General features: G+C 40.2%; 1 protein-coding gene across 1 annotated transcript in view; it reads left to right on the top strand.

Annotated features, from left to right (window-relative positions):
• Window positions 1-27,338, top strand: part of DMGDH (dimethylglycine dehydrogenase) — a 61,835-nt gene that overhangs the window by 18,340 nt on the left and 16,157 nt on the right. Inside the window, exons 6-14 of the mRNA XM_065875432.1 lie at window positions 2,785-3,033; window positions 4,892-5,090; window positions 11,486-11,655; window positions 12,113-12,266; window positions 14,923-15,088; window positions 15,552-15,682; window positions 16,957-17,174; window positions 18,545-18,702; window positions 21,270-21,329. Coding sequence (XP_065731504.1) covers window positions 2,785-3,033; window positions 4,892-5,090; window positions 11,486-11,655; window positions 12,113-12,266; window positions 14,923-15,088; window positions 15,552-15,682; window positions 16,957-17,174; window positions 18,545-18,702; window positions 21,270-21,329 — 1,505 coding nt within the window. The remainder of the gene's footprint in view (window positions 1-2,784; window positions 3,034-4,891; window positions 5,091-11,485; window positions 11,656-12,112; window positions 12,267-14,922; window positions 15,089-15,551; window positions 15,683-16,956; window positions 17,175-18,544; window positions 18,703-21,269; window positions 21,330-27,338) is intronic.

Below are 27,338 nucleotides of genomic sequence, written 5' to 3'. Positions count from 1 at the left end.
TCAGAGAGTGTCACTGACTGTATAAACATCATTGTCACTGTATAAACCATCTAGTAGAAGTAAACCTGTCCACCAACCTGTACTGTTCATTTTAACTCCATTTCTGTCAGTCACTGCATTTTTAAAAATTGGAAGCCATTTCTAATGATCACTTTTTAATTGATTCTTCTGTTCAGTGTTTTTTCAGGTGATAATGGTAGGTTATAGAGGATTCCTCCACATTTGTTTCTCTTCCCTTTGAACTTGCTGGGTGGGTGATCTAGCAAGGGTTGAAGTGTAATCCTGGCAAGTATTATGTTAATTTGGTTGACATATAGAGGAAGAGAATGCCGACAAACACCACCACATAGGGAAAAACAGTGTCCAGCTTGCTATGGGGTTTGGAGTAATATAGTTAGATGATATTTATGCATATACTTCTGCTTTGTTTTAATGATGAAGTATATTAATAAGCAATTAGATTCAGAAATTTATAAATATATTTGAATAGGATGGGATTTATTTTCTTCCATTTATTTTTTAATTGAAGCAAGTATATTAAGCACTGCAGTAGTTTGGATTGCTAGGCTAAATATTTTGGCTTTTTATATTTTAAAACTGCTCCAGTGCATATAACTAGAATATGTGGCTTTACTGTATTATCCTACAAAGTCCTGACATTGGTAATTCACATCTTCCTAGGCAAGAATAAATTAAGTCATTAAATTAGTCAAAGACCAGCAAACAGCTCTAATGCCCACAGGTAAGATTTTTGGTTTGCAAATGGACACCGATTTCTGGGGCTGTTATCCAAGTGTGACCAACTTAGCCGTTAGGCCAAAACAAAACAACAGAACGCAGGAGTGATGTTTAGATGCCATATAAGAGTACAGTAGTCAGGGTTCCTAGACTCATAACTGATGATTTGTGATTAGCTCTGAACTTCATAATGACGGAGACTTCAGAACTCCTTATTAGATTGCCAAAAAAAGGAGAAACAGAAATGGTTAAAAATTTAGAGAATGCAGCCTCTAAAGAAATAACTTAAGGAAGATTCCCTAATCATTTGAATGATTATTCAAAATTATTATGAAACAAACAAGCAAATAGACCCCCCCTTCTCCCCAGTAATTCATTGATGGGTCAGGTGACCCTGCATCCCTGCCAACTAATCATTTTTATCGTTTTAGATTCTCAAATACCTTTATACAAGTGAAGGAGTCTTGGATTTTTAAAATAGTCTTTCTGTAGCAAGAAAAACCAATAAGATGTGACCATTTCAGGTTCTCCCAGTGTGACCTTGGACGTGTCTCTTTATTGTTCTGGACTTTAGCTCCACATCTGTAGCCTGAAGAGTCAACCTAGGGGGAGAATCAAGGGTCTTTCAGTCACAAATTATCTGGTTCCATCTTTTGCAAAGGAAAAAAAAATAATATTCATTTCCCCCAAGAAGACAGTCCCCTTGCACACTGCAGGGAGAAACATAAGTTGTGGGAACTCCCACTTATCTATGAGCCCTCACCTCTTTGCTGTGGCACCTCCTCCCCCATGCTCTGGACACCAGGTGTCTTCTTGCCTTTGCAAGAAAGGATCTTCCAAACATTCAAACTGAACTTTTAAAAGAACAGAAACTTAAAAGGCTATCTCTCCCAAAGTGTATACATTTTCAAATTTTAAGTTAACAGAACAATTCTGTGTTTGTGGAATTTTAGGCTTCAACAATTTGGGGAGAGGAGGGTCTCGGGGATAGAGGACTAACTAGTAGGGCTTTTTTTTTTTTTTTTTTTTAACTTCTTTATTGGGGTATAATTGCTTTACAATGGTGTGTTAGTTTCTGCTTTATAACAAAGTGAATCAGCTATACATATACATATGCTCCCATGTGTCTTCCCTCTTGTGTCCCCCTCCCTCCCACTCTCCCCCTCCCACCCCTCCAGGCTGTCCCAAAGCCCCGAGCTAATATCCCTGTGCCTTGCGGCTGCTTCCCCCTAGCTATCTACCTTACTACGTTTGTTAGTGTGTATATGTCCATGACGCTTTATTATGCATGATTATTATGTTGATCACATCGACCCAGGGCCTCTTCCATTGCCTGACCGTCCCTGCTCTACAAGTAAGGTCAGTCCATTACTGTCTTTCTTATCAACATTTGTACATTCTATATATTTGGGTTGTTTATTTTTTTCCTTCAAATAATTTTCTTTTTTGCACACCTTTGCTATGGGCAAAATTGTTTTTCAGGAATGGAGTTCCCTTAGATTCTTCAAAACTCTGGGGTAGTGTCAAATATTGTCTTCTCTTCTGTTCAATTTTGCAATGGCAAAAAATGTAAAGTTTTTATGGACATTCTTTTTTTTTTAATTTAGTTTAGTGAAGTATAGTTGATTTACAACGTTGTGCTAATTTCTGCCGTACAGCAAAGTGATTCAGATATATATTATACATTCTTTTCCATATTCTTTTCCATTATGGTTTATCACAGGATATTGAATATAGTTCCCTGTGCTATACAGTAGGACCTTGTTGTTTATCCATTCTCTCTATATAATTTGCATCTGCTAATCCCAAACTCCCATCCTTCCCTCCCCCACCCCACCCTTGGCAACCACAAGTCTGTTTTCTATGCCTGTGAGTCTGTTTCTGTTCTGTAGATAAGTTCATTTGCATTGTTAGGACATTCTTTAGACTTTGCTGTGAGCACTGAAGTATTCTAAATATTTTATTTTAATTGAAATTGCTGTATCAATGTCGTCTGTGGTATGCTTGTATATGTGGTGACATTTTTAAATGATTTTTTTATTTCAGGGTTTTGGGCTCGTGAAGTAGGTAAGATGATTGGACTAGAACATCCTCTCATTCCAGTTCAGCATCAGTATGTTGTCACATCGACCATCCCTGAAGTGAAAGCTTTAAAGCGAGAACTCCCGGTGCTCCGTGACCTGGAAGGATCTTATTACCTCCGACAGGAAAGGGATGGGCTTTTGTTTGGTCCATATGAAAGTCAAGAGAAAATGAAAGTTCAGGACTCATGGGTCACCAATGGAGTTCCTCCAGGTGGGTTCAGCAAATAGAAGTGTGTGCAGACACATCTATTTTATCTTCCTTGTAACTCTGGGCTGGCTATAGAATAAGATGCCACCATAATACTAGACTATCAGATACCTGGGACATTGGAAGTGAGGAATTCGAGGTAAATTCTGTTCTCATATCCCTTTGAACAATCACAGCAGGGGATAAGGAAAGAGAATTGGTGGTGGGAAAGATGAAGAAGATGCTCCCCGCTGCTTTGGAAGGCCCCAGGTAATTTTTACCTGCCCACACCAACCTCCTGCATCCCCCTTTTCTCCTTACTCCCCTGCTTACTTGGTCTAGTTTCTAGATTTGGATATAGCTGCTCTTGTTCTTTGACAGTTGGAAACACAACAGGTAGCAGAGATAGGACATCCAGCCTGTTAAGAATGAAAGCCTCAAAGTCTATAGCAGAGCAGGATAAGTTGGTACTGCGAACTGAAGCCCTCCTGTGCTGCATAAATGGATGTGGAAAAGTCTTAGGCCTCAGTGCTAACTCAGGAGGTACCATAGTTTCTCTTTCAAGTTCTGCAAGGGAGAGAAGGACCTGTTTCTGTTTTTCATGAAACATTTCTGCAGAGCCAGATGAAGGGTTGGTTCACCTAAGGAGGTATCTCAGGTTTTAATCTATAAAAGGAGCCAAAATGTCATTGGCACACAAATATTATAGGGAATATAAAGAAATGGAGGTAATTGTGCTTTCTAGAATTATACTTTGATAAGCTACTTGGGCTAGGGAATGAATCCCTCCCTCCTACTCTTCAAAGAACATCTGTGCCCACATTACTACAAATGATAAACCACCTTCCACAGAAGTTGGGCCAACCAACTGAGGGCTTTGGTTTTGCTGGGTGGGCTCTGCACATTCGGGCCTGAGGGGAATAGCTCCTGATCCCAGAGGGAGGGCTAATCTGCCACCTGGGAGTCTACTTCTCTGTTCTTCCCCCATGCTGGCAATCTTTTCTCCAAATAAATATTTGAACAAATATTTAATAATATTTATTGAACAAATATTTAAATAATTCCAGTTGGAGGAAGAGCCAGATTGTTGGCTGGCCCTGAGTCCACATGCCCTGGTGTAACCCTAGTGATCTGCAGGCCTCTCTGACCTGACATGCAGTCCACAGGAGGGACAAGAGGGAGCTGGCTGGCTGCTGTGCGGGAGCATCCCTGGGATTCGTGGTGATATTCTTTTAGCAGCTCATCCGTAGCCCTGCCTTCAATCCCAGTGCCTTTCATGACTGAGAAGATGACTGTGCTCCACGACCCTGACTCTTTTCACAGAATTCCGGCCATCGGATGTGTATAGAAGAGGGCTAGAGGAATGAAGCCTCCATGCCATCCTTCCCCGCTAAGAGTTAAAAGGTGTCTAGAATTCATCATCCTAGATGCTAAAGTGGTTTTTCATTTATCCCCACTGTCCTGACATGACTTTGCAAACTCCCATTTGCCCTCACCTGAGAGGATGAAGCAGACTTCTATGGTTAATTGAAGGATAAAAGACCTCTCTTGACAAACCAAATTATTATTGTTTGTCTTTTAAAATTGTGATCGGCCTAAATGCTGGAAACTGCTAATGGGCATAAATTAAAATTTTCTATTAAAAAGGTTAACTTTCATGATTTATTGTTTCAGGAAATAACATTATTCTCAGTAATATAGTATACTAATATAGCAGTACTCATCTGTTGATAGTAAATATCAAGTTTAGACTTAAAAAAGAAAGTACAGTACCTTCCTAACGGGCCATCTTTAAATGTAAGCTGATTCAGAGATTGAAATCACTTTGGAGCACATGTCAGAGCAGCTGTGGCATTCTGACCACAATGGCATTTCTCTTCAGGGTTTGGAAAGGAGCTCTTTGAGTCTGATCTAGACCGAATCATGGAACACGTCGAGGCTGCCATGGAAATGGTTCCAGTCTTGAAGAAGGCTGACATCATCAATATCGTCAATGGTCCTATCACCTATTCTCCTGACATTCTGCCTATGGTAGGGCCCCATCAGGGGGTCAGAAACTACTGGGTGGCTATAGGCTTTGGGTGAGTATCTCTGTGTAATTCAACATTTATTATAGAGTTATGTAGTTTAGAGAAGTCTTATCCCATTCTCTCAGGCCAAGAATGGAAAATGGGAGAGAGGCAGAGAGTCTTCTCCCTTTTATGACCAACGAAATGTGAGGAATAAAAAATTTTAGTCTTAAAACTTTGACTTGTATAGGTTTAAAAGATTTGTACACAGAAGGGCAATGATTTCCTGCAAGTTTCTCTTTGCATATTTCCTGCCGTTTCCGTTATTTATGTTTCCTTTCATGTTGTGAATGTTCAGATAGGTCAGTTTGCCCCACTTTTGCAAGGATGTTTTCATAACACAATGAGACAAAGATAAATCAAAATATCAAATGTGTAATATGTCTCATGCAGTTTTCACCATAATTCATGTTTGTTCAACATGATTTTTGTTTCTTTATGATTCCTCTGGTTGCTTACTATTTATGGTTCCATTACCCATTTGATGTTTCATCTCTAATATTTGTCCCATTAATTTGGTGAATATTAACGTCAAGCCTACCTTACTATCATATCACAGTTTTTAATATTTTACTTTTCTTCCCCATTTTATTTGGCCATTTATTCAACTGATATATGATGATTGGCCAGCTTTGTACCAGGTCTAGTTCTGGGCACTGGGCTACAGCTGAGAACAAGGCAATAAGTCTCATCAGAGGCACAAGGCTGGTTGGGGTGCTTTTCTTCCAATACAGTAGAGAGGCTGGGGTATGAACTAAGGAAGCAGCAGTGGGCACTGAGAGATAGGAAACAAAATTATTTAGATTTGGTGATTGATTGCATTAGGTCTTAAGGGAGAGAGAAAAATAGCAAATGATGGCAACCTTTCTTACTTGACTCCTGGTTGGACGCTGGGGGCAAAGGAAGAAATAATTGGAAAAATAATGAGTTCCATTTTTGACAGTGTTAAGTTTAGGTCTTTGGGACATCCAGAGGGAGAAAACCTGATGAAGATAGGAAGCTGGAAGGTATAATGTAACTGAGGGCTTAGGAAATCCCCTATAGAGTCCATATGTAGGCATGTTCATGTGGGAGTGTTTCTCTTGTACATCACTTATATGTCTTCTTTGGAGAAAAGTCTGTTTGTATACTTTGCCCATTTAAGAAACTGGATTATTTGTCTTTTTATTGTTAAGTTGTAGGAGTTCTTTATATATTCTAGATACAAGACCCTTATCCCATACATGATTTGCGATTTTTTCCCATTCTGTGGGTTTTTCATTTTCTTGATCATAGCCATTGAAGCACAAAAGTTTTTAATTTTGATGAAGTCCAGAATGTGAATTTTTTTCTTCTTTTGAATGTAGTTTTGGTATCATATATAAGAAACCATTGTTTAATCCAAGTTAATGAAGATTTATACCTGTGTTTTCTTCTGAGAGTTTTATAGTTTTAACTCTTTTCTTTTAAATATATATATTTTTGATGTGGATCATTTTTTTAAAAGTCTTTATTGAATCTGTTACAATAATGCTTCAGTTTTATGTTTTGGCTTTTTGGCCTTGAGGCATGTGGGATCTCAGCTCCCCGACCAGGGATTGAACCCACACCCCCTGCATTGGAAGGCGAAGTCTTAACCACTGGACCACCAGGGAAGTCCCTAGTTTTAACTCTTACGTTTAGGTCTTTAATCAATTCTTAGTTAATTTTTGTATGTGCTATGAGGTAAGTGCCCAGCTTGATTCATTTGAGGATAGCCAATTGTCCCAGCACCAATTGTTGAAAGATTATTCTTTACTCATTGAAATGTGTTGGCATCTATGATGTCTTTTTTCTGACACCACTTCTGACATTTAATTCTCCAATTCTCTGACACCAACTGACTATCCAACAATTCAATTCAATTCTGCTGCTAACTCCCAGAGTTAGTGCAGACCCCACTAGTTAAGGACTCAGTCCCGTAAAACTGTCCTCACTTCAGATGCCAATTTCAGATGTCCTCACTTCCAGGGATCACCTGTAATTCTGACTGAATGGCTACACATTTGGAGGTTCCTGCAACCCCATCCTCAGGTTTGATAATTCAGTAGAATAATCACAGAACTCAGGAAAACCCTACTTACTTTTACCTATTTATTCTATAGAATACAACTCAGGAACATCCAAATGGAAGGGATGCATAGAGCAAGGTATGGGAGGGAGGGGTCTGGTGCAGAGCTTCCATGCCCTCTCTGGTGCACCATTTTCCTAGTGCATCAATGGGTTCACCAACCCAAAGGCTCTTTGAACACTGTTGTTTAGGAGTTTTTGTGAAAGTTTCATTACACAGGCACAATTGATTAAATCATTGACCATTGGTGATTGAACTTATGGTGACCAGCCCCTATTCTGAAGCTATCTAGTTCCCCTGCCCCCGTTCCATGGAGTTATCTGTTAGCATACAAAATAATATAAATTCCAAAGGTTTTAGGAGCTCTGTGCCAGGAACTGGGGACAAACACCAAATATTTATTTTTTTTATTGTACCACAGCATCCTTGTCAAAATCAATTCATCATATATGTATAGATTTATTCCTAGACTCTCAGCTTTATTCCACTGATCTATATGTCTATCCTTATGCCAGTACCATGCTGTCTTGATTACTGTAGCTTTGCAGTAAGTTCTGAAACTGGGAAGTGTGAATCCTCCAACTTTGTTCTTTTTCAGTATTGTTTTGGCTATTCTGGGCTTCTTAAATTTTTGTGTAAAATTTAGGACCAGCTTGTCAATTTTTTCAAAGAAGCCGCCTAGGATTTTGGTAGGGATTGCACTGAATCTGTAGATCAACTTGGGGAGTATTGTCATCCTAATATTGAGTCTTCCAATTCAGGAATAAAGGATGTCTTTCCATTTGTTTAGGACTTTTAATTAAAATTTCTCTCAATAATGATTTATAGTTATCAGAGTGTAAGTTTTGTACTTCTTTTGCTAAATTTATTCTTAAACATTTTATTCTTTTTGATTCTGCAGTTAGCTTAATCACTGAATTATTGATTTAGTCAACACATATTTGCAGATCGTTGCTCTTTATCTGTGAACAAGAGCAGACAGTATTCCTGGCCTCATGATATTTATATTTTAATAGAACACCTGTCACTAAGGAAATTAGGAAGTTGCTTTCTTTAGAATACTAGTTACTTATCACCTAGAAATTGTATCTACTTGTATGGGGCTGATGTTGGACTCCTGCTTTGATTGCTCTGGGTAATATTCCCAGGTTGTAGACGTCGCGAGGTGAATGGGGAAGATAACAGGTCGGGGCAGACAAAGTGCCACACTCTCTCTGACCAATTTGGTCTGACCCCAAAAGGCCCCCTTGTTATTTAAAAGTTGGGATTGCTAAGATATTTCTTATGTAACATGGTGGAATCCTCACATCGGCTACCCCTCCCATTTTATATCAGTGATTCATCCCATGGTTCTGAAGACCAGTGATTTCCATATCTGGCTGAGCACCAGGGCTTGTTAAAAAGCAGAATCTCAACTTTGTGGTTAGTCACTTACACGTGTTTCATCCTCCTTTGCATCTTATCTGTGAAATTCTTATTAGTTATCACTAGAATCCATGAAAGGTGTGTGGAATTGGAAAACCAACAAGCAGACAGATTCCCAGACACCCCTCCTGTTGATTCTGATTCAGTAGTCTGGAGAGGGGCCCAGGGATCAGCGTTTCAGCATTGTCTGTTATTCTAGTCCAACCAGTCGAGAGAATAGGTATTTGCAGACTGTCTACATATATGCCAGTGCTCATTGACCTTACTCACAGAATACCCTCAGTCAAAGCTGTTTCACTTTTATACCAAATCTAATAAGTTCTTCTGCTTCTAGGTGACTAACACAATGCTCCCCAAATGTTTAATGAGTTGGATTGAATTGAATCTAGTTATCCTGGCTTACAACAGATTATAAACAGCAAATTTAAAGAGAGGAGAGACAGTTTCACAGTTATCATAAAAAAGCATACACACGGGCTTCCCTGGTGGCGCAGTGATTGAGAGTCCGCCTGCCGATGCAGGGGACACGGGTTCGTGACCCGGTCCGGGAAGATCCCACATGCTGCGGAGCGGCTGGGCCCGTGAGCCATGGCCGCTGGGCCTGTGCGTCCGGAGCCTGTGCTCCACAACGGGAGAGGCCACGGCAGTGAGAGGCCCGCGTACCGCAAAAAAAAAAAAAAAAAAGCATACACAAACACTCAAACAGCATAGCAGCTGGGCCATGTAGAAGAAGTAGGTTCTACAGATTAATGCTAGACCTAGAAAAAGAGCCTCACTCTTCTTTCCTCTTCAAGTTCCCTTTCACTTCCACTTCACACGTTACTTCCTTATGAAAATCTTATCCATTCGGCAGAGGCATACTCTGTTGTTGGTTATACAAGGACCCATGGCCACCATGTACTGCTTGCCTACTATGTGCTTTTAAATGCCATGTCAATTAATTCTCCACCAGCACCATAAAGTGTGCGCATGTGGAGACTAAAGCTCGGGGTGGTTACACAGCTTGCCCAAGGTCACACAGCTGGTAGTGGCAGAACAAAAATCCTACCTAGATCTCTCTTACTCTATGCTTTTACACTTTCAACCACTACACCAGGGGCTCTCAATAGATGTTTCATAGCATTCAGTTGTATGGGATTTTACATATAACTTAATAATGATTATAGAGCTGAGGTTTGTAGAAATTTACTTTTTAAAAAGAGATTTGATTCAGTATTATCCTCAGATAACAGCACTCTGCCCCATTTATTGGAAAGAACATGATGGTGTAGCAGTGAGACCACAGGAAACCGAAGCACAACCCTCCCTATGCCCAAGGAGTCTGCCAAGGATGTAAATTCTGTTATGTGTGTCTTGGCTGAAAAAAGATTGAGAACCATTGAAGCAGTAAAGTCCAATAACAGGGAGTGTGTACTAGTGGCAGAAGACTGAGTTTGTATCCTGAATCTGTACTTTATTGCTGTGTGACCTTATTTAACCCCTGAGTGCAGGCTGGTTTTCTCATTGGTAAAATAGAGTTGCTAAAGAATAAATCAGCTGGTACATGTTAGAAGGAAACAGTGCTTGGTAAATGGTAAGTACTCAGTGAATATCAGAAGAACTTTAAATAGTTTCAAGTCTTATAAACAGTATCTCTTGCTCTCAAAAATGGCAAGCGTTGTATATCGTACATTGGGACTCTTTAAGTGAATAAACATTTTAAGCATATACTTCACAATTATTTTAAGCATGTATTTAATTTTTTTTTGCTTTCTTGAAACTTAATGAGATTGTTTGTGGGTGATTTGGATGAGCCATGTCTCTTTTTAAAACTATCCAGAGAAGTATAAATTGCTGTCATTTTATTCTGCTTGAGGAATATCCTTATAACAAATATAAGCATTCATTTTTATAAAGTAGAAAAACTGGTATCTTGTTGTAGAAAAAGGTAGTTAACATTTCCAGTCTTTGCTAAGGTCCTCCCATGCTCTTAGAAGCTGCAATGCTGGCCAAGTAGCTGTCATCTGGGGTACTGGAATTTCTTGCATTTTGAAGTCTGCTCATGTAGCTCCTTTTCCTGGTCCTCTACCGGTGACTCCCTGCTCATCCAATTGCTCAGAAGCTTCTCTTGACTTAAACCAAAAACGAACCCACAGTAAAGTCCTTCATCAAGACTTTCCTTTATCCACAAGAATGAATGGGTAGGACTGCCCATGGGCGACGTTAAACTGTGATCCCTCCATCTGGTATGAAATTATTTGCCACAGTCATGTTCTTGGTTTTAAAGCATCCTCATGTGGAAATAGAAAACAAGCCAACCCTCCCCACCAAGTGACCCAAATTGCAAAATACAGGAGCCATTGTTTCTTCCTCCTCTTTCCCACAAGTCCTTGGGTGAATGCCTCTTTGTCTGAATGCTTCTTCTACAATAATGGCCCAAGATCCTTGTGCAGAGGTCATTGCTATGGGAACCTGAACTAAACTGAGTCTGAGAAGAGATGGGTGTGCCACTCTACAGTGTACATATTTCTACTGCAAAGTTCCTATTAGTGAGGATAATCATAGCTCAAGAGGGCTGATAAGGTACCAACCACATCTGCCTGTGTGCTTCCTCTCCTCCGTTTTCCTAAAGCATCCTTACTAGCTAAGAGTCATAGACTATTTTGCAGATACACAGCTCTTGAAACTGTGGAAAGAAACTAGCTATCAAGTCAGGCACATTTAATTTGGATGCCTAAAGATTTTTTTTTTTGAGGAAAAAATATGATAACATAAAGATTATGTTGATTGTGTGTTCTGAATAGCAATAGCACAGAACACTGTAGCTTTGAGGCCTTGTTAAATATATGGACATGTTTCATTGTTGGAAAACAATATGTGTTAGTAACAGGGTATTTATTTCTGTATTTGAAAGGTATGGCATAATCCATGCTGGTGGGGTAGGGAAATATCTCAGTGACTGGATCCTGCACGGAGAACCTCCTTTTGATCTGATAGAATTGGATCCCAATCGCTATGGCAAGTGGACAACAACTCAGTACACCGAGGCCAAAGCAAGAGAGTCATATGGATTCAACAATATTGGTAAAGTGCACATTTACTGTTGTCTATGAAGTGTGTTCAGAATTGACTTACATCACTTCTGACTTTAGAAGCTTTTTATTCTGTGTATTGTGGGGGAATGGTTAGGGAGTCTAAAAAGCATGTACTTCTAAGACACAAAAAGGAATCTATATGAATATATATCTTTAATATGAGGAATGCATAAGTGATTTTAATTTTTAAATCTATTTTTACTTTACCCTTTGATGATCAATATAAATACAGCTTTGGGTTTTTGTAAAACATAAATTTAATGCATATATATGTATATATATAATACATACATATATATTATACATATAATATATACATATATATAATATATATATAATATATGCTTCTAGACTTTAAGTGCTGTGTTTTCCATTTTCTGAATCCCTTCAAAATATTTTATAGTTTTGGTTCTATGCTATTCAGAGCACCAATTTTCCTTTTTCAGTTGGTTACCCTAAAGAAGAACGGTTTGCCGGGAGGCCAACTCAGCGAGTCAGTGGTCTTTATAAAACCCTGGAGTCCAAGTGTTCCATGGGGTTCCATGCAGGCTGGGAGCAGCCACACTGGTTCTATCAACCAGGCCAGGACACTGGGTATAGGTAAGTGAGTGACTTAACCTGCCTGTCACTCTCACCGCAGAATGAAATTTGGGGGTGGAATGGAGGAACCCCAGAGAAGTGCCATGTCCCCCTCCCACCCCATCACTCCACCCCATTCCAAAGAGCATTGAGCCTTTTCCCACGAAAATCACTTTTTGTGCAGTGCAGGCCTTAGTTTATCCCACATGACATTGGTCCACATCTAGGACCCATGTGGCCTTGCGAGACCTACAACCAGCCCAGGTGAAGCCTCTGCTTGACATTTTCCAGTTGCTCAGAGAACCTTCTCCACCCTCTCCAAATCCCCACATGGCTTCAGTTGGCTCCTGAAGGTTTGTCCTGGTTTAGGATGCCTGGCCAAGTCACATAGTATGGAAACAGTATGGAAATATGGATTTTCTATTTGTCAAGGAATAGCTCAAAGCAACTGCTTTCTAGTGTGTGTGCATTGAATCATGCAAGTTATATGCACTGCTAGTAAATTAGGGGAAAAGGTCATTTACTTACTATTTTAGTTTGAGCTAAAACGTAAAGCACATCACTAAAACAATTCTCTGAATTCCTCTAAAGTTGTTGCCATTATACTTGGATTGCATACTATTGTACTTGGGATTAATAGTGATTATATATTTTTTCTCATGAGAATCCATAAACCAAGAGAAAAGAAAGTTTCTTTTTCACGTTAAGTTCTCCTTTTTCTTTCTCAGCTGTGTTGGGTCTTCATTGCTGCGCATGGGCTTTTCTCTGGTTGCGGCGAGTGGGGGCTACTCTTTGTTGCAGTGTGTGGGCTTCTCATTGCGGTGGCTTCTCTTGTTGCGGAGCACAGGCTCTACACACGCAAGCTTCAGTAGTTGTGGCATGCGAGCTCTAGAGTGCAGGCTCAGTAGTTGTGGCGCACGGGCTTGGTTGCTCCGCGGCATGTGGGATCTTCCCAGACCAGGGATTGGAACCCCTTCCCAGACCAGGGATTGGAACCCGTGTCCCCTGCATTGGCAGATGGGTTCTTAACCACTGCACCACCAGGAAGTCCAGTTCTCTCTCTCTTTTTTTTTTGACCTGTCATTTTGCTTATTTAAACAGGTTTTTTTTTTTTTTTTTTTAACATCTTTACTAGGGTACAATTGCTCCACAATGGTGCGTTAGCTTCTGCTCCACAACAAAGTGAATCAGTTACACATACACACATGCCCCCACATGTCCTCCCTCCTGCGTCTCCCTCCCTCCCACCCTCCCCATCCCACCCCTCCAGGCTGTCACAAAGCACCGAGCTAATATACCTGTGCCACGCGGCCGCCTCCCACCAGCTATCTGCCTTACTACGTTTGTTAGTGTGTACATGTCCATGACTCTCCCTCGCCCCGTCAAAGCTCACCCCTCCCCCTCCCCACATCCTCAAGTCCGTTCTCCAGTAGGTCTGCGTCTTTATTCCTGTCTTACCCCTAGGTTCTTCATGACATTTTTTTTCCCTTAAATTCCATATATATGTGTTAGCATACGGTATTTGTCTTTTTCTTTCTGACTTACTTCACTCTGTATGACAGACTCTAGGTCTATCCATCTCATTACAAATAGCTCAATTTCGTTTCTTTTTAAGGCTGAGTAATATTCCATTGTATATATGTACCACATCTTCTTTATCCATTCATCCGATGATGGGCGCTTAGGTTGTTTCCATCTCCGGGCTATTGTAAATTTAAACAGGTTTTAGTGTCTACTTTAAGATCAGATCTAAAAGGTCCGAAGTATAGTAGAGGGCCAGTTGCTGATTAATGAATTTGGACTCTGTAGTCAGCCAGTGGAGATTACCTGGGGGCAAAATACCGGTTTGGTTTTTCCTAAACGACTCAGATAAATGCCAGATCTATTCTTCACCTTGTGCTGTTTGGACCTGGCCTATTTCTTCTACTATTTTAATAATTAAACCACTGAAGACTCATTTTGCAGACTTAGCATCCTGCTCTGAAGTTAAAATACCACATTAATAGTCCACTCTGTAAACTAGAAACGACCCTGCATGAGTTAGGAGACCTTTGTTCCAGGCCCAGCTCTGTCATTAACTAATGCAAAGACCTTGGAAGTCACTTTGTGCCTTTTCTCTAAAAAATGAAAATGTTGGACCAGATCCTTGCTTACTCCAGGTGGACCAGCATGAAGCCTGTTCGAGTGCAGAATCTAGGGCCCCTCCGCAGACCTGCTGCATCAGAATTGGGATCTTAACAAGTACAAGTGATGTATTTGCATAAATGTTTGAGAAACAACAAACAAGATAGCTCTACCCATCATATATTCTGGTTTAATTATGCCCCCCAAATTAGTATTTTTAAAATGCTCCCCCTCGCCGGTGATTCTAATATGTAACCAAGGTTGAAAACTACGGATTGGTTAACTTCTAAGCTCTTTTCCAGATCTGAGAACCCACATGGCCTATCTTATTTTCTACTTAATTAATACTTCATTCACTATGAAATGGGTCAAGGGATAGATGAGTAACTTAAAAAATCAAGTAGATTCCAATATGTATGTATGATTTGTAGAACAGGTGGCACTTTTCCCCCAAATGAAATTTTCTAGGCAAAGAGGGTGTATTAAAATATCCTTATTCTGTAATTTTTTGAAAATGAATAACTCTTGTTTTATGACAAACATTGTGTTTCAGGCCAAGTTTTCGCCGCACAAACTGGTTTGATCCTGTGGGCTCTGAGTATAAACAGGTTATGCAAAGAGTAGGGGTGATTGACCTGTCACCATTTGGCAAGTTTAACATCAAAGGTCAAGACTCCATTAGATTGTTGGACCATCTCTTTGCAAATGTCATTCCCAAGGTAAATAACCTTATAGCGGTACAAGGTCCAGGATTCTGGCCTACTTAATTCTCTACCTCTTGTTTTCAAAAAAACCAATATGTTATTTCAATTCACCTAATGATTTCTGTATGAACACCAGAACCCTTCAACTAACCAAGGGTATTCTAGCTAATTTTCAAATTTAAATTTTTGTTAAATGAATTATCATCTAAGGACCTTATGACTTTGTTTAGTTGTGTAAATGGGAACCCCCAAATTGGCTGAAGTGTAGTTTTTATGACAAGTAATTATAATGGTCATTTAAACTGAAAACTTCAAAATTAATGGGTTTAGGTTTACAGATAGTTCACACAATTGATAGAAATGATAGCATTCAGATGTTTTTCATTTTTGACAACCACATTTTTATTTCCATGTGGTGTTAAAAGGACACATAAGATTTTCATTTCATCCTGAGGTAATTTAAAATTCTTTTGTGTAGGTGGGTTTTACAAATATAAGTCACATGTTAACACCAAAAGGTCAAGTATATGCTGAGTTGACAGTTTCTCACCTGTCTCCTGGGGAGTTTCTGTTAATAACTGGTTCTGGATCAGAACTTCATGATCTTAGGTAAGTGTACACCTAGTAAGAAAATTTTACATGGATTGTATATTGACCCAATCTCGCACCGAGGTTTTGTTTGTTTGTTTGTTTGTTTACCAGTAATTGAAAGTACAACTATAATTCTTAAAATCTTATTGTTTTAAATAAACTTCATGTCTCTTAGAGGAAATTATTTGAAGGGCCCCTATGACCATCCCCCTCCCAAAGGTAGTCCATCCATGGGGTTTACTGGTTTTAATAATATTAACTCCCTTTTGTTAGGCATCACCAATATGTCAAAACCATTATTACACATTATCTCAATAAATTCTTTTAATAGATATATCTGCAAGGTATGTATTATTCCCAATTTCAGGTGAGGAAAGTGAAGTTTGGGTTAAAGTAACCTGCTCAAGCCAGCCTTGTTGATTCTGATGCCCACGTTTGGTCCACTTTAGTGAACTGCCTCCCTGGTTTTTCTTCTTCCTTTTTCACGCTTTGTGCCACAAAGCTGCATCTAAATCATTGACCTGCCAAGTCAATCCTTCACACGAAGCTTTAGTCTATTATTTAGTCTACTCTAAACTCTCTAATCTTCAATATTTCAAAAATACTTGGAATATTGTTGTTTAATAAACATCTTACTCTGACAGATTCTCACTCTAGTTGTAAAATGATGCAAATTATAGCCTCCAATCCAAGGTGCATTGGGAGCCATCTTAGTAGCTTAGCTTTGTGTCAATCCAGATGGTCATTTTCTGATAGACTTGTGTAGCTCCAGGGAGTGCTCAAAAAATTATAAATGAGCCCTATCACTGGGTTCCAATAACTCATCAAGACTCAGAAATTGAAACTAGTCTTTAGAGTTTTAATCTTTTCCTTGTCATTGTCAAAGCAAGTATGTGTCTGGTGGCAGGTGCATTATTAACCTTTAGCAACACAAGCATGCCTCCTGTGTACAGGTATTAGAGAAAATTTTCCCAAGATTGAATCATCAGTTTAAATGCAATAGGGCTGTCGCTATTTAAAAGAATCGTGTGGCAGATCTTGTTTAAACGGAAGGGTCCTTCCGTACTGTGAAAAATTGCCCACACATTTAAGTGGGTAGTTTAAAGAGGATCATTTAACATCTCTGGGACTCAGTTTCCTCAACTTTAAAAATTAGGTGATCTATGTGAAATGACATTCTAGGGACTTTCTGGCAATTCTAGACACAGAGCATTTCTTCCGAGAAATAATCTGTTACCAACATGCATTATTCAAGCAGGATTTAACACGATGTTTATGAATCTCAAATGCAGATGGATTGAAGAAGAGGCTGTCAAAGGTGGATATGATGTTGAAATTAAAAACATAACCGATGAGCTTGGGGTCCTTGGCGTCGCAGGGCCACATGCAAGAAAGGTCCTTCAGAAACTGACCTCTGAAGATCTTAGTGATGATGTTTTCAAGTTTCTTCAGACCAAGTCTTTAAAGGTTTCCAACATTCCTGTCACTGCTATCAGGATATCTTATACTGGTAAGAATTGGAAAACAACCTAGAATAAGGCTCTAAAATTTTAAAGCAGTTACCAGAAATATGTGCACGCACGCACACACACACACACACACACATTCACTTTGGTCATTTTAACTTTGGAGAAAGATTTCTCCTGCCTGACTCTTCTGACAATTTTGTTTATTCACTCCTCGTCTGAGAGAGTCCTTTCACAGATTTCCAATTGTTGTTCCAGGCTCATAGCTAGCTGCCTACCATTTGGAAAGGTAGTTAAGAAAGTGGGAAGAAGATGGCTGTTGGAATAGTTGGAAGGGTTGACAGAATATTCAGGCCAGCTGTTTCTGTTTGGGAACATTCAAAATGGTCTCCCATTGATAGAGTCTCCCATAGAGAACATCGTGAATGTATCAGGCACCGCTCTTAAAGCATTACCACTGATCATCTTTCTTTCTGACTCTAAGTGCATTAGGGAAGACTTGCTATGCAGCTAACATTGCACATAGTAGATATTTGGAAACAGGGATGAATAAATGCTCCCCATTGGTGCTCTGGGCTCACTTCTAACTCTCTGTAGATTCCCTGTCCCTTCACAGAAGACATACTGGGTGCCCAGGCATTCACTCAATTACGTGTTGCTAACGTTCTGGTGTTTGTCCTGGAGAAGCACCTCACCATCAGCCCTTGACATGAGGAATGAGACGAACACACAGTATAAAGGCCATAGCTCTTCCCTGGGCCTCCGCTGTCCCTTTTCACCATCCTTCCTCTGCCCAACCTTGGCAAAATGGTGACCAGAATAAAACATAAGCAGAATAAAAAATAAGCAGGCTCTTTGGGTTGGGTGTCATTTTCTTTGTTTTTTGCCCACGGCTCTAATGGTGAATGAAGTGACCAAATGGGGAAGGAGGGGGGAGTGGGGGGCATTAGAGACTATGGCTATCCCGCAGCGAAGACCAGTTGAATAATTGTCATCAGTTGCCTTTATCTTTAAGCCTTGTGATTTGGGGCCAAGGAGTTGGGGGTTGAGGTGTCTAAACCTTGAACCCCTTTTCTTGATAAACTCTGCCATGCTAATTCCTGACTTAACATTATGAAGCTGAGGTCAAGGGGCAAGAGTAACTCCTGCCTCACAGTCTTTGTGTGTCATGAGATGTCCTAGATGCTACCCTCTGTGTGGGGGACAGGACTGGACACAAGAGCATCTGTGATATGGCAGGCTCCTTTGCAGTGGGGTTTGGTTGCAACCTTTTTCTGAACCGGTCTTTTAAAACTCAACAGTGCCTATATTGCATAAATGGAATCTCTCCATTTATTGATGTGTTTTAGCTAATGCACATTAGACTCCATGGTCATCATTCTTACTCTGGTGGGCACTTGTGGGTGTATTTCAGGTGAGCTGGGTTGGGAGCTGTACCACAGACGAGAAGATTCTGCGGCACTTTATGACGTTATCATGAATGCAGGCCAGGAAGAGGGAATTGACAATTTTGGAACCTATGCCATGAATGCCTTAAGACTGGAGAAAGCTTTCAGAGCCTGGGGGTCAGAGGTTTGAAATGCTAGCATCTTTATTAAAATTTTACGTGTATTGTATCTGATTTTTATATAAGGGTTAGTTTTAACTGCATTAGCATTGGCTCTGGCTGTAAAAGTATGTATTATAAGAAAAAAAATTTTTTTTTGTTTTGGCCATGCCGTGCAGCATGCGAGATCATAGTTCCCCAGACCAGGGACCAAACCCATGCCCCCTGCAGTGGAAGGGCAGAGCCCTAACCACTGGACCACCTGAGAATTCCCCGAAGTTTTATTTAATTAGGGAAAGAGGTTTTTCTCCTCCATTTCCCAGCTGCAAATTCAGTGGAATTGTGACATAATGTTTATTCTGCCCTAATTCCTCCTGCTTAGCAGAGAGCCCTGGACATCTGTCTCTGTTTTTTGTTTTTGTTTTTTTTTTTTTTCCGGTACGCGGGCCTCTCACTGCCGTGGCCTCTCCCGTTGCGGAGAACAGGCTCCGGACGCGCAGGCTCAGCGGCCGTGGCTCACGGGCCCAGCCGCTCCGCGGCATGTGGGATCCTCCCGGACCAGGGCATGAACCCGTGTCCCCTGCATCGGCAGGCGGACTCTCAGCCACTGCGCCACCAGGGAAGCCCGGACATCTGTCTCTGACTGTGTGGGGAGCTGTGGCTATCCCAAGGGAGCCTGCCTACCCCACGGGACTTGAGGACTACCTTTCAGATTCTTCCTTCTCCTCTGTCACATTGCCCATCCTCAGTCCTTTCTTATCCCGCACCTTTTGGGGAAGTAGCAACCAAAGGGGTCTTTCTGAGGGGGGCGGGGTTGGTGGTCTGGGATGCGTTGGTCCAGCCCATTCCCACCATTAATAGTGGGAACTCAGGGTTTCTATTTGTGTAGTTACACACCATTTTCATAGGCATGATCTCATCTACCTTCTCAACTCTCCCTGAAGGAGGTATTATTGGTGATTCTTGGGCAAAGAGTTGGCAGTTCTACACACAATCCCTGTTCAAAACACAATCACACTAAGAAATAATAAACAACTTGGTCCAGATTACTCTGTTCTCTGTTTTATCTCCAATATGGCAGGCTATTTTTCGACCCTTTAATTTTTTCAGATTTGCTAGTTTCCTTGGAAGACGTTAAGGTTTTAGGCCTGGGAGGTGAGATAAGGGACAGTGGTAAAAGATGTACTTACTTCAGGGTAGGGTCTCTTGGGTTCAGATGTATCCTCCACCACATACTAACTGTGTGGCCTTAACCCTCTAGAGTCTGTTTACTTCTCTATAAGATAGGGCCAATCTTTCTCCTCCAGAGTTATTGTCGAGATTAGATAGTCTACAAAGTGCCTAGGATATAACAATAAATTTGAGGGCAGAGTGGGTTTGAAAGTGCAGGCAGCGTCCCTTGGACAGCTAGACCAGGGGCAGAAGCAAGTGGGCTTTGAGGTGGAGAGGGCAACCTCCTAGAGCCCCTGAAAGAACAAGGGCCCTGGGGCAAGTCACTGTTTTGCAGGAGAGGTGCTGTGTTATAAGGATTCTCAGCCTACAAGCCGGGTGTGGGTGGGGTTCTTAGCGGAGGCTGCTGCAGGGAGAAAAGTAGAGGACGGCTCTGCCTCCACACGCCACAAGGGATGAAGCAGCTGAAGCAGCCTTTGCGGTCAGGCGTTTCTGCGCCTCCCTGCCTTTTCCCTTGGACCCCTCCTCTGAAATGGTTTTCTCCATCCCCCGTCCCTCCGATTTCCCAGCAGTGCCAGCACGCCCTCTAGTGTTAATACATCAATCAAGCATCTGGGCTTTGTTTTCATTTTTTTCCTGGAATTCTGAAACTTTGAGCAGGTAAAAATTTTAGAGGTGCTCAAATGGATTAGGAAATATGAGGCCGAAATTTTATGTTATGTAAAACAAGTTTATATTACTCATGCAGTTCATACGAGGGCTGTGTTGTCTTTTTTTTTAAGTTCGGCAACTTTTTATGAGGTTTAGACCAGTTCTCCTGGAGCAAAATAGACCAACGACAACACAATAAACAAGCAAACAAAAATCAGGTCTAGTCTCAAATAGTGGCTTTAGTTCCCCTTGAACTATGTTGTAATAACTCAACCAATTTGAAAAGATTGAGATTCAATCTCTATTTTTTTCCTTTTCCCTCTCCCGAACTCTGTAGAAGCCATTTTCCTATCACCTGCTTTTTCCTCTACTTATCCCAATTTCTGGATGATTGTAAGATAAGTAAATTACTTACTACCTTTTCAAAACCTATTTATGTAAAATTATTAGATAAAAGCTTCTGAAAGTCTTGTTTCTGGGAAGACATCATTGTTGTGGTATCCCTCAGATGTTTATTATACAAAGAGAGCCTTGGAAACAAACTGTGAATTTTAGTTTCTAATTTGCTATTGAAATAACAGTATTTGCTGAAAGGCTACATTTGAATTTTAGATTTAAAAAATTACTTTGAGGCCAGTCCACAATTTTCCTTTTTCAGAATCTATATTCATAGTGAAAAAGTGTTCTCTTCCCTAAAAAATATATATGAAAGTGATGTTATTAAGACAATTTGCACTCATCTAAGATTTAAAATGTGTGTTTTCCCTTTTAGATGAACTGTGATACAAATCCCCTGGAAGCGGGACTGGGATATTTTATAAAGCTAAATAAGGTATGTTTACATTCCAAAGTGTACTTGAAGTAAATCTTAAAATTATGCTGTTTCATGACAGAGCCATGCTTTAAAATTTAGCCAAGTATGATTATAGGACAAATGAGTTGAACATATATAGTAAGCATTGCTCAAATGCTTCATATTAAAATTTGTCAAAATTTGATATTAGTTCGAACAATTGCAACGTGCTTGTAGATGTAAGTAAGATAGCAGAATCCAGCAACCTTAAAGACCAGATCTAAATTCTAAGATTAAAAATCAGTAAGGATAAGATGTCAGCAGACACTTGTAAATCTCGGTGACTTGTGAAGTCACAATTAGCTAATGAGACATAGACATACTGCATTAATTGACTCTCCCTGGGTGCTCACAGCACGAAGCAGCCTCGCCCCAGCAGATCTATCCATCTGCTTATTGAGAGCATCTTTGTATGTAACTGCAACATCTGCGTATAAGCAAACTGACACATTTCAAATATGTTCAGCATAAAACAGGTATTACTGAGAAGCCAATACAGGCCCAAAGGATCATAACTGATATCAACATTCCAAAGGGAACCCCTGCATCAGTGGTTCTCAAACAGATAGTGTGAGCCTCACCTGGGAGCTTGTTACAAATGCAAATCCTTAGGTCCCCGCACAGGCCTACTCAATCAGAATCCCTGGGGGTCGGGCCAAGAGATCTGTGTTTAACAAGCTTCAGGGGATTCCGATGCACCTAAAGTTTGAGAAACACCACCCTACATAATTATTGTGGAAAAGCATATTATGAGGCCAATTTATTACAGCCTAGCTCATCTATACAAATCCCACAAATATAAATGAGGTTATTCCATTGTTATGGTCTGAATGTTTGTGTCCCTCCAAAATTCATACGCTGAAGCCCTAAGCCCCATGTGATGCTATTTGGAGGCGGGGCCTTTGGGAGGAAATTAGTTCAGATGAGATCATGAGGTGGGACCTCCATGTTGGGATCAATGTTCTTATGAGAAGAAGAAGAGAGATGAGAGGTTGCTCTCTCTCTACCACCTGAGGACATAGTGAGAAGGTGCTGTCTGCCAGCCAGGAAGAGGAGGCTCATGGGGGAACCAAATTGGCCGGCACCTTGATCTTGGATTCACCAGCCTCCAGAACTGTAAGAAGTAAACTCCTGTTGTTTTAGCTACTCCATCTGTGCTGTTTTGTTATAGCAGCCTGAGCTGATTCAAACACCTATTAAGCGGTGTCTTAGTTACTATAAGAGAACTCAATGGAGGTACAGTTAGCAGTAATATTGAAGGATAAGGATGACAGCTGCTTTCGCTCAGTGTATTTGTTAGGATTCCAAAATTCCTGTTCTGGCCTGCCTTAGGTGCTAATCAGCTAAAGTAAAGGCTGTTTCCCCATTCTATGGAAATATGTGAACACATGAATATGAATCAGGCTAAGGAAACTTTTTTAATGCCCCTGAATCAGTTCCCAAATTCTAAGCTAAGATGTTAACATAAACATGTATATTTATAGCATTAGATTTTAGGAAAAAAGAACCTCCTAAAGGGTTTTAAAGGGAATATCTTTCTGTGCATTTTCCCCATGACTTTTATTTTTATGATGTACCATCTGCCTCCAGACCAGAGAAAGCAGGTGCTTGACGTTTGGGCAGAGCCTAGCAGCAGATCGCTCCTTCTGATAACAGAAATCTTGGTTTAGCTTTGTAAAATAAGGGTGAAAATGACCTGACTCCTGAAAGCACTAAAGTTCTGTTGTTGGTCACCAGTAGGTAAATAGATAGCTGACTTTTTTGCTTCAGTGTTTGGGTATTATTGTTTGGGGATAAGGCACAAACAATCTCTTCATGTTGAAAATGGATTTTTAAAACTCTCTTTATGATTATAAGCAGGTGTAGTGTGGATTGCATATTTATTAGTTCCTTTAAATTATTTCAATAACCAAAGCTCAGCTCAAAACTAATTTAATAGATAATGATTTTGATTTATGGTATATTTTTATGATTTCTGTATTGTTGGTTCTCATTGTGGTGTCATAAAGTTAATTTCTAATGCTTTCATTGGGTGAAGGTCCATGTAGCACAAGGACCTGGACCTAATCAAGCCAGTCTTTTTTAATTACCATGACTCAGGCCGTTAGTGGGCATCAAGCTAACTGTAGCAATGCTTGCTAATTTCCAAGACAGGTGAATAGGTTGGGTCAACTTCGCTTCAAGCCTATTTGGTGGTCTCACAACAATTTTATCTTAGTTTTGTAGCAGTCTCTAATGTAAAACAGGTTCCTGGAAAACCTATTTATATTATAAACTGAACTGTGTCACTTGGTAATTCAAGTCCTGTGCCTCAAAACAAAAATGTTACCCAACCTGGCTTCATACAACATTTTAAAGACTAATATAATGCAAGTCCATATTGCTTTGGAAAATTGATGTTATATGAAAACTGAAGCAGCAAATACAGGGGAATATTTGTATTTAATACCAATCAGAACAAAACAAAACCCTAAATCCTGACATTTTACAATGGTTTAAAATTAATTCTTTTCTTATCCTTCAAAGTAAATATGTAGACTTCACTGCTCGGCCCTTAAGTGTTTCCACAGTGATTGTGTAAGCCATAATATGAAGAGAAATATAGAGATGCAGGCTGTGTCAGAGTTAGGAGGACCACTGGAGATCACTCAGCACCACCTTTTCATTTGAGGATGAGGAAACTGAAGCGCAGAGAAGTGACCTAGGTGCTGTCCTGTGTGTTGGCCCAGGTTGAACTCTGACCTCCCTGCAGTGCTCTCTCACCCACCACTTTTCCCAGCCAGGTCCTTTCCCATAATGGGCTTATCAGCCTTGAAAAACTGCCCCTAAATTTTCTGGTAACATGTATCATAGGATCTACATGGCTACATTTTATCGATGAATACCTCCCACAGTTATGATTTTGTTATAAGTAATTTTGTGTTTTGTGGTACGATCAGAAGAGCTGCTTTGGCCATTTTAAGAAGGAAAGTGGGTGGGTGAGGAGATGGACCATCTGACCTCATTAGGCTGAACTGTTCTTATCAAAACTGGTACAAAAGTAGGGAAAAGAAAACTGGAGTATTGGGGACATCTCAGATCGTAAAGATGGCATTGGACTTCCTTGACTCTTAGAGTTGTCTGAGCCTTGGTCTCCCTGTGGTGTGGGCTTACGGACGTGTGTATACATTCATTCATCTCGTCAACATTCATTAAGTACCATTTATTAAACACCTCGCTAGGCCACAGGTCTAAAAGTTAAAGATACAGCTCCTGACGGCTCTCAGATCTCATGAAGCTTGGAACAAATGGAACTTTGGGAACTAAAAGCTGTAGGATGCATTCTTAACCTTAATTCTGAAAATACTGTTCTTCATGAGGAGGGCTGTGTAGTAGTGCGTATCAGTACTGTCTTGGAAAGAGTGAGCGTAGGGTCCTGACAGGAAGCATTAAGCACAACTGTGAAACAGGTAAAAACAACGGAATATTTCCTGTTAAGTCTTCTCAGCGAAAACCCCTTTACCTGAAACAAGTCATATCATTGTGCTTAATAGTATTATAATTTGTTCCAGAGGAAGTTACTTTTGGGGGAAAAAATTAGTGGCTTTCTTTTTTTTAGTTGGAAATGAAAGAAATGCATTAATTAAAAGCAAAAGGAAAATCAACTGCCTTAGGTTGCAGTCATAAGTATTCTTGGAATTTTCCTCTTGGAATTACTGAATCTATCCATTTCCAGATAACCCCAGCCAAGAGCCACAGAGAATCAAATACTAAGGGTAATGTGTTAAGAGCAGAAGAATTTTTTTTTTTCTATAAGATCCCCCCACCCTTTCTCTCTCTCCCTCTCTTTTCCTGTCTTGAGTTTCTAACCAGCAGAAACAGAATAAAATGTGATATATATTAACCACAACTTAGAAGACAGTATTGATTCTAGAAATTACAGGGTCTGTCTTTAAGGAAAGACGATTTAAAGCATAACCATTCAGTAGGCAAAGCAAAACAAAAGGATGGTAAAGAGGCAAAACCCTCACCACCAGGCCGACTGCATCCAAGTATTCAATAAATATTAGTAAAACATCGAAGTGGAAATAAATCATTGTTCACAGACAACCAGTTAGAAAGGAATTTCTAGTATGTGATGGTGGTGAAAGTACCCAGCTCTGGGGAAATTTTAGGTAAATGGTAATAAGATTTGAGGAGGCAAAACATTTTCAGCGACTCTCAGTCCTGGCTGCATGCCACAGTCATCTGAAGTAGGATTCCTTTATTTGTGCAAAATCCTTTAAAACATCCCAAGGCTCAGGCTGCATCCCAGATCAAAGAGAAGAGCTGGGGGCTTCCCTGGTGGCGCAGTGGTTGAGAGTCCGCCTGCCGATGCAGGGGACGCGGGTTCGTGCCCCGGTCCGGGAAGATACCACATGCTACGGAGCGGCTGGACCCGTGAGCCATGGCCGCTGAGCCTGCATGGGCCGGAGCCTGTGCTCCACAACGGAGGAGGCCACAACGGTGAGAGCCCCGCGTACCGCAAAAAAAAAAAAAAAAAAAAAAAAGAAGAGCTGGGGTAGAGACTCAGGCAGCAGTATTTTTTTTTAATTCCCCAGGTCATTCCAAAAAAGATTGAGAATGATTGTTTTTAGGCCAGTGATTTTCAACTGGCTGAACGTTACCATCTTGAAGAACTTAAAAGAAAAATTACCTGATGCCTTGCCCCCAGTAGTTCTCAAAGTGTGGTTCACAGACCAGCAGCATCAATGTGACTTCAGGATTTATTAGAAATGCAAGTTATTGGGCACCATGCCAACCCCCAAAATCAAACTCTGGGGCTGGGGCTGGCAATCTGTTTTAACAGGCCCTCCACGTGATTCTGATGAATGCTGAAGTTCGAGAACACTGACCTGCCCAAACCAATTGGATCAACCCTGGGGGTAGGGTCTGGTTTCTTGTTTTATGTAATGAAGATTGAGAACCACTGTCTTAGTTATTTTAACCTCATACCTGCTTATGGGCCTATGCATACAGGAAAGCAGAAACACAGCCTGGTCAGACAATTGGCTACCAGTTAATATATTCTGTCCCAAATCTTTTTCTTTTTTTGAATGAATTTTTTAAAAATATCACCAAATTCTAGCTCTGTGACCTTGGCAAAGCTATTTTACTTCATTTTCCATCTGGGATTGCTAGTCTGTAAAATGAGGGCTCCCTTCCATGTCTAAAATTCTATGAAATACCACCTTGCACAGTGGTCGAAGACACTTGCTATGTTATCTGTATGAGCCACACGATTGTATTATTTTAATTAAGCCATCCTTAGTCTCTTACCCATTTCTGTTGCTGAATGATAAAGGGAGAAAAAAAGAAAAGGAAGTAAAATCTAGTCTGAGATCTAGTTTATCATTCTTGAAACATCTGTCAGAGCACATTAAACTAACAACCATTGAATCACTATCCTCATATATATCCAATTTCTGTTATGAAACAATACTCTATTCCCAGCCTAAAAGCTTAAGTGTGCTATTTAGCTGACTGCTTTCTAATTTGGAAGTCTATGGAAACCCTGGGCTAGGAATGAATTGAAGTAATTCTTTAGATTGCTTTTATTTTATTGTTGTTATTTTAACAGCTTAACATGCAATAAATTGACATTTAAAGTATACCAGCTAGACACTCAGATCTGTAGAACAAATAAATTAACGTGTACCCTATCGCTAGCATTGCATATATCTGCATGAATAGAATACCAGATACAAAAGGTAGAACAAGTCCAAAGTCAAGAAATAAAAATTTTTTTAAAATTTCATATCATTCTAGAGATAAGGAAGATAAAAGAATGTCATCTGCGTGATAAAATATGATCCTACTAAGCATCAAAGAACAGACAAGCTGATAATCAGGAAATTTAAGAGAAATATTATTAATAACTAAAATTACAGTTGCATTTGCAGCTCTATAAACAGATGGCACGCATAGGAAAGATGAAAAATATAACATGTAAACTCAGTGCACAAATGG

This window comes from Phocoena phocoena, chromosome 3 (assembly GCF_963924675.1).
Source record: "Phocoena phocoena chromosome 3, mPhoPho1.1, whole genome shotgun sequence".
Classification (NCBI taxonomy): Eukaryota; Metazoa; Chordata; class Mammalia; order Artiodactyla; family Phocoenidae; genus Phocoena; species Phocoena phocoena.
Note: the sequence above shows the minus strand (reverse complement) of the source record. Positions and strands in the feature narration are given on the sequence as shown.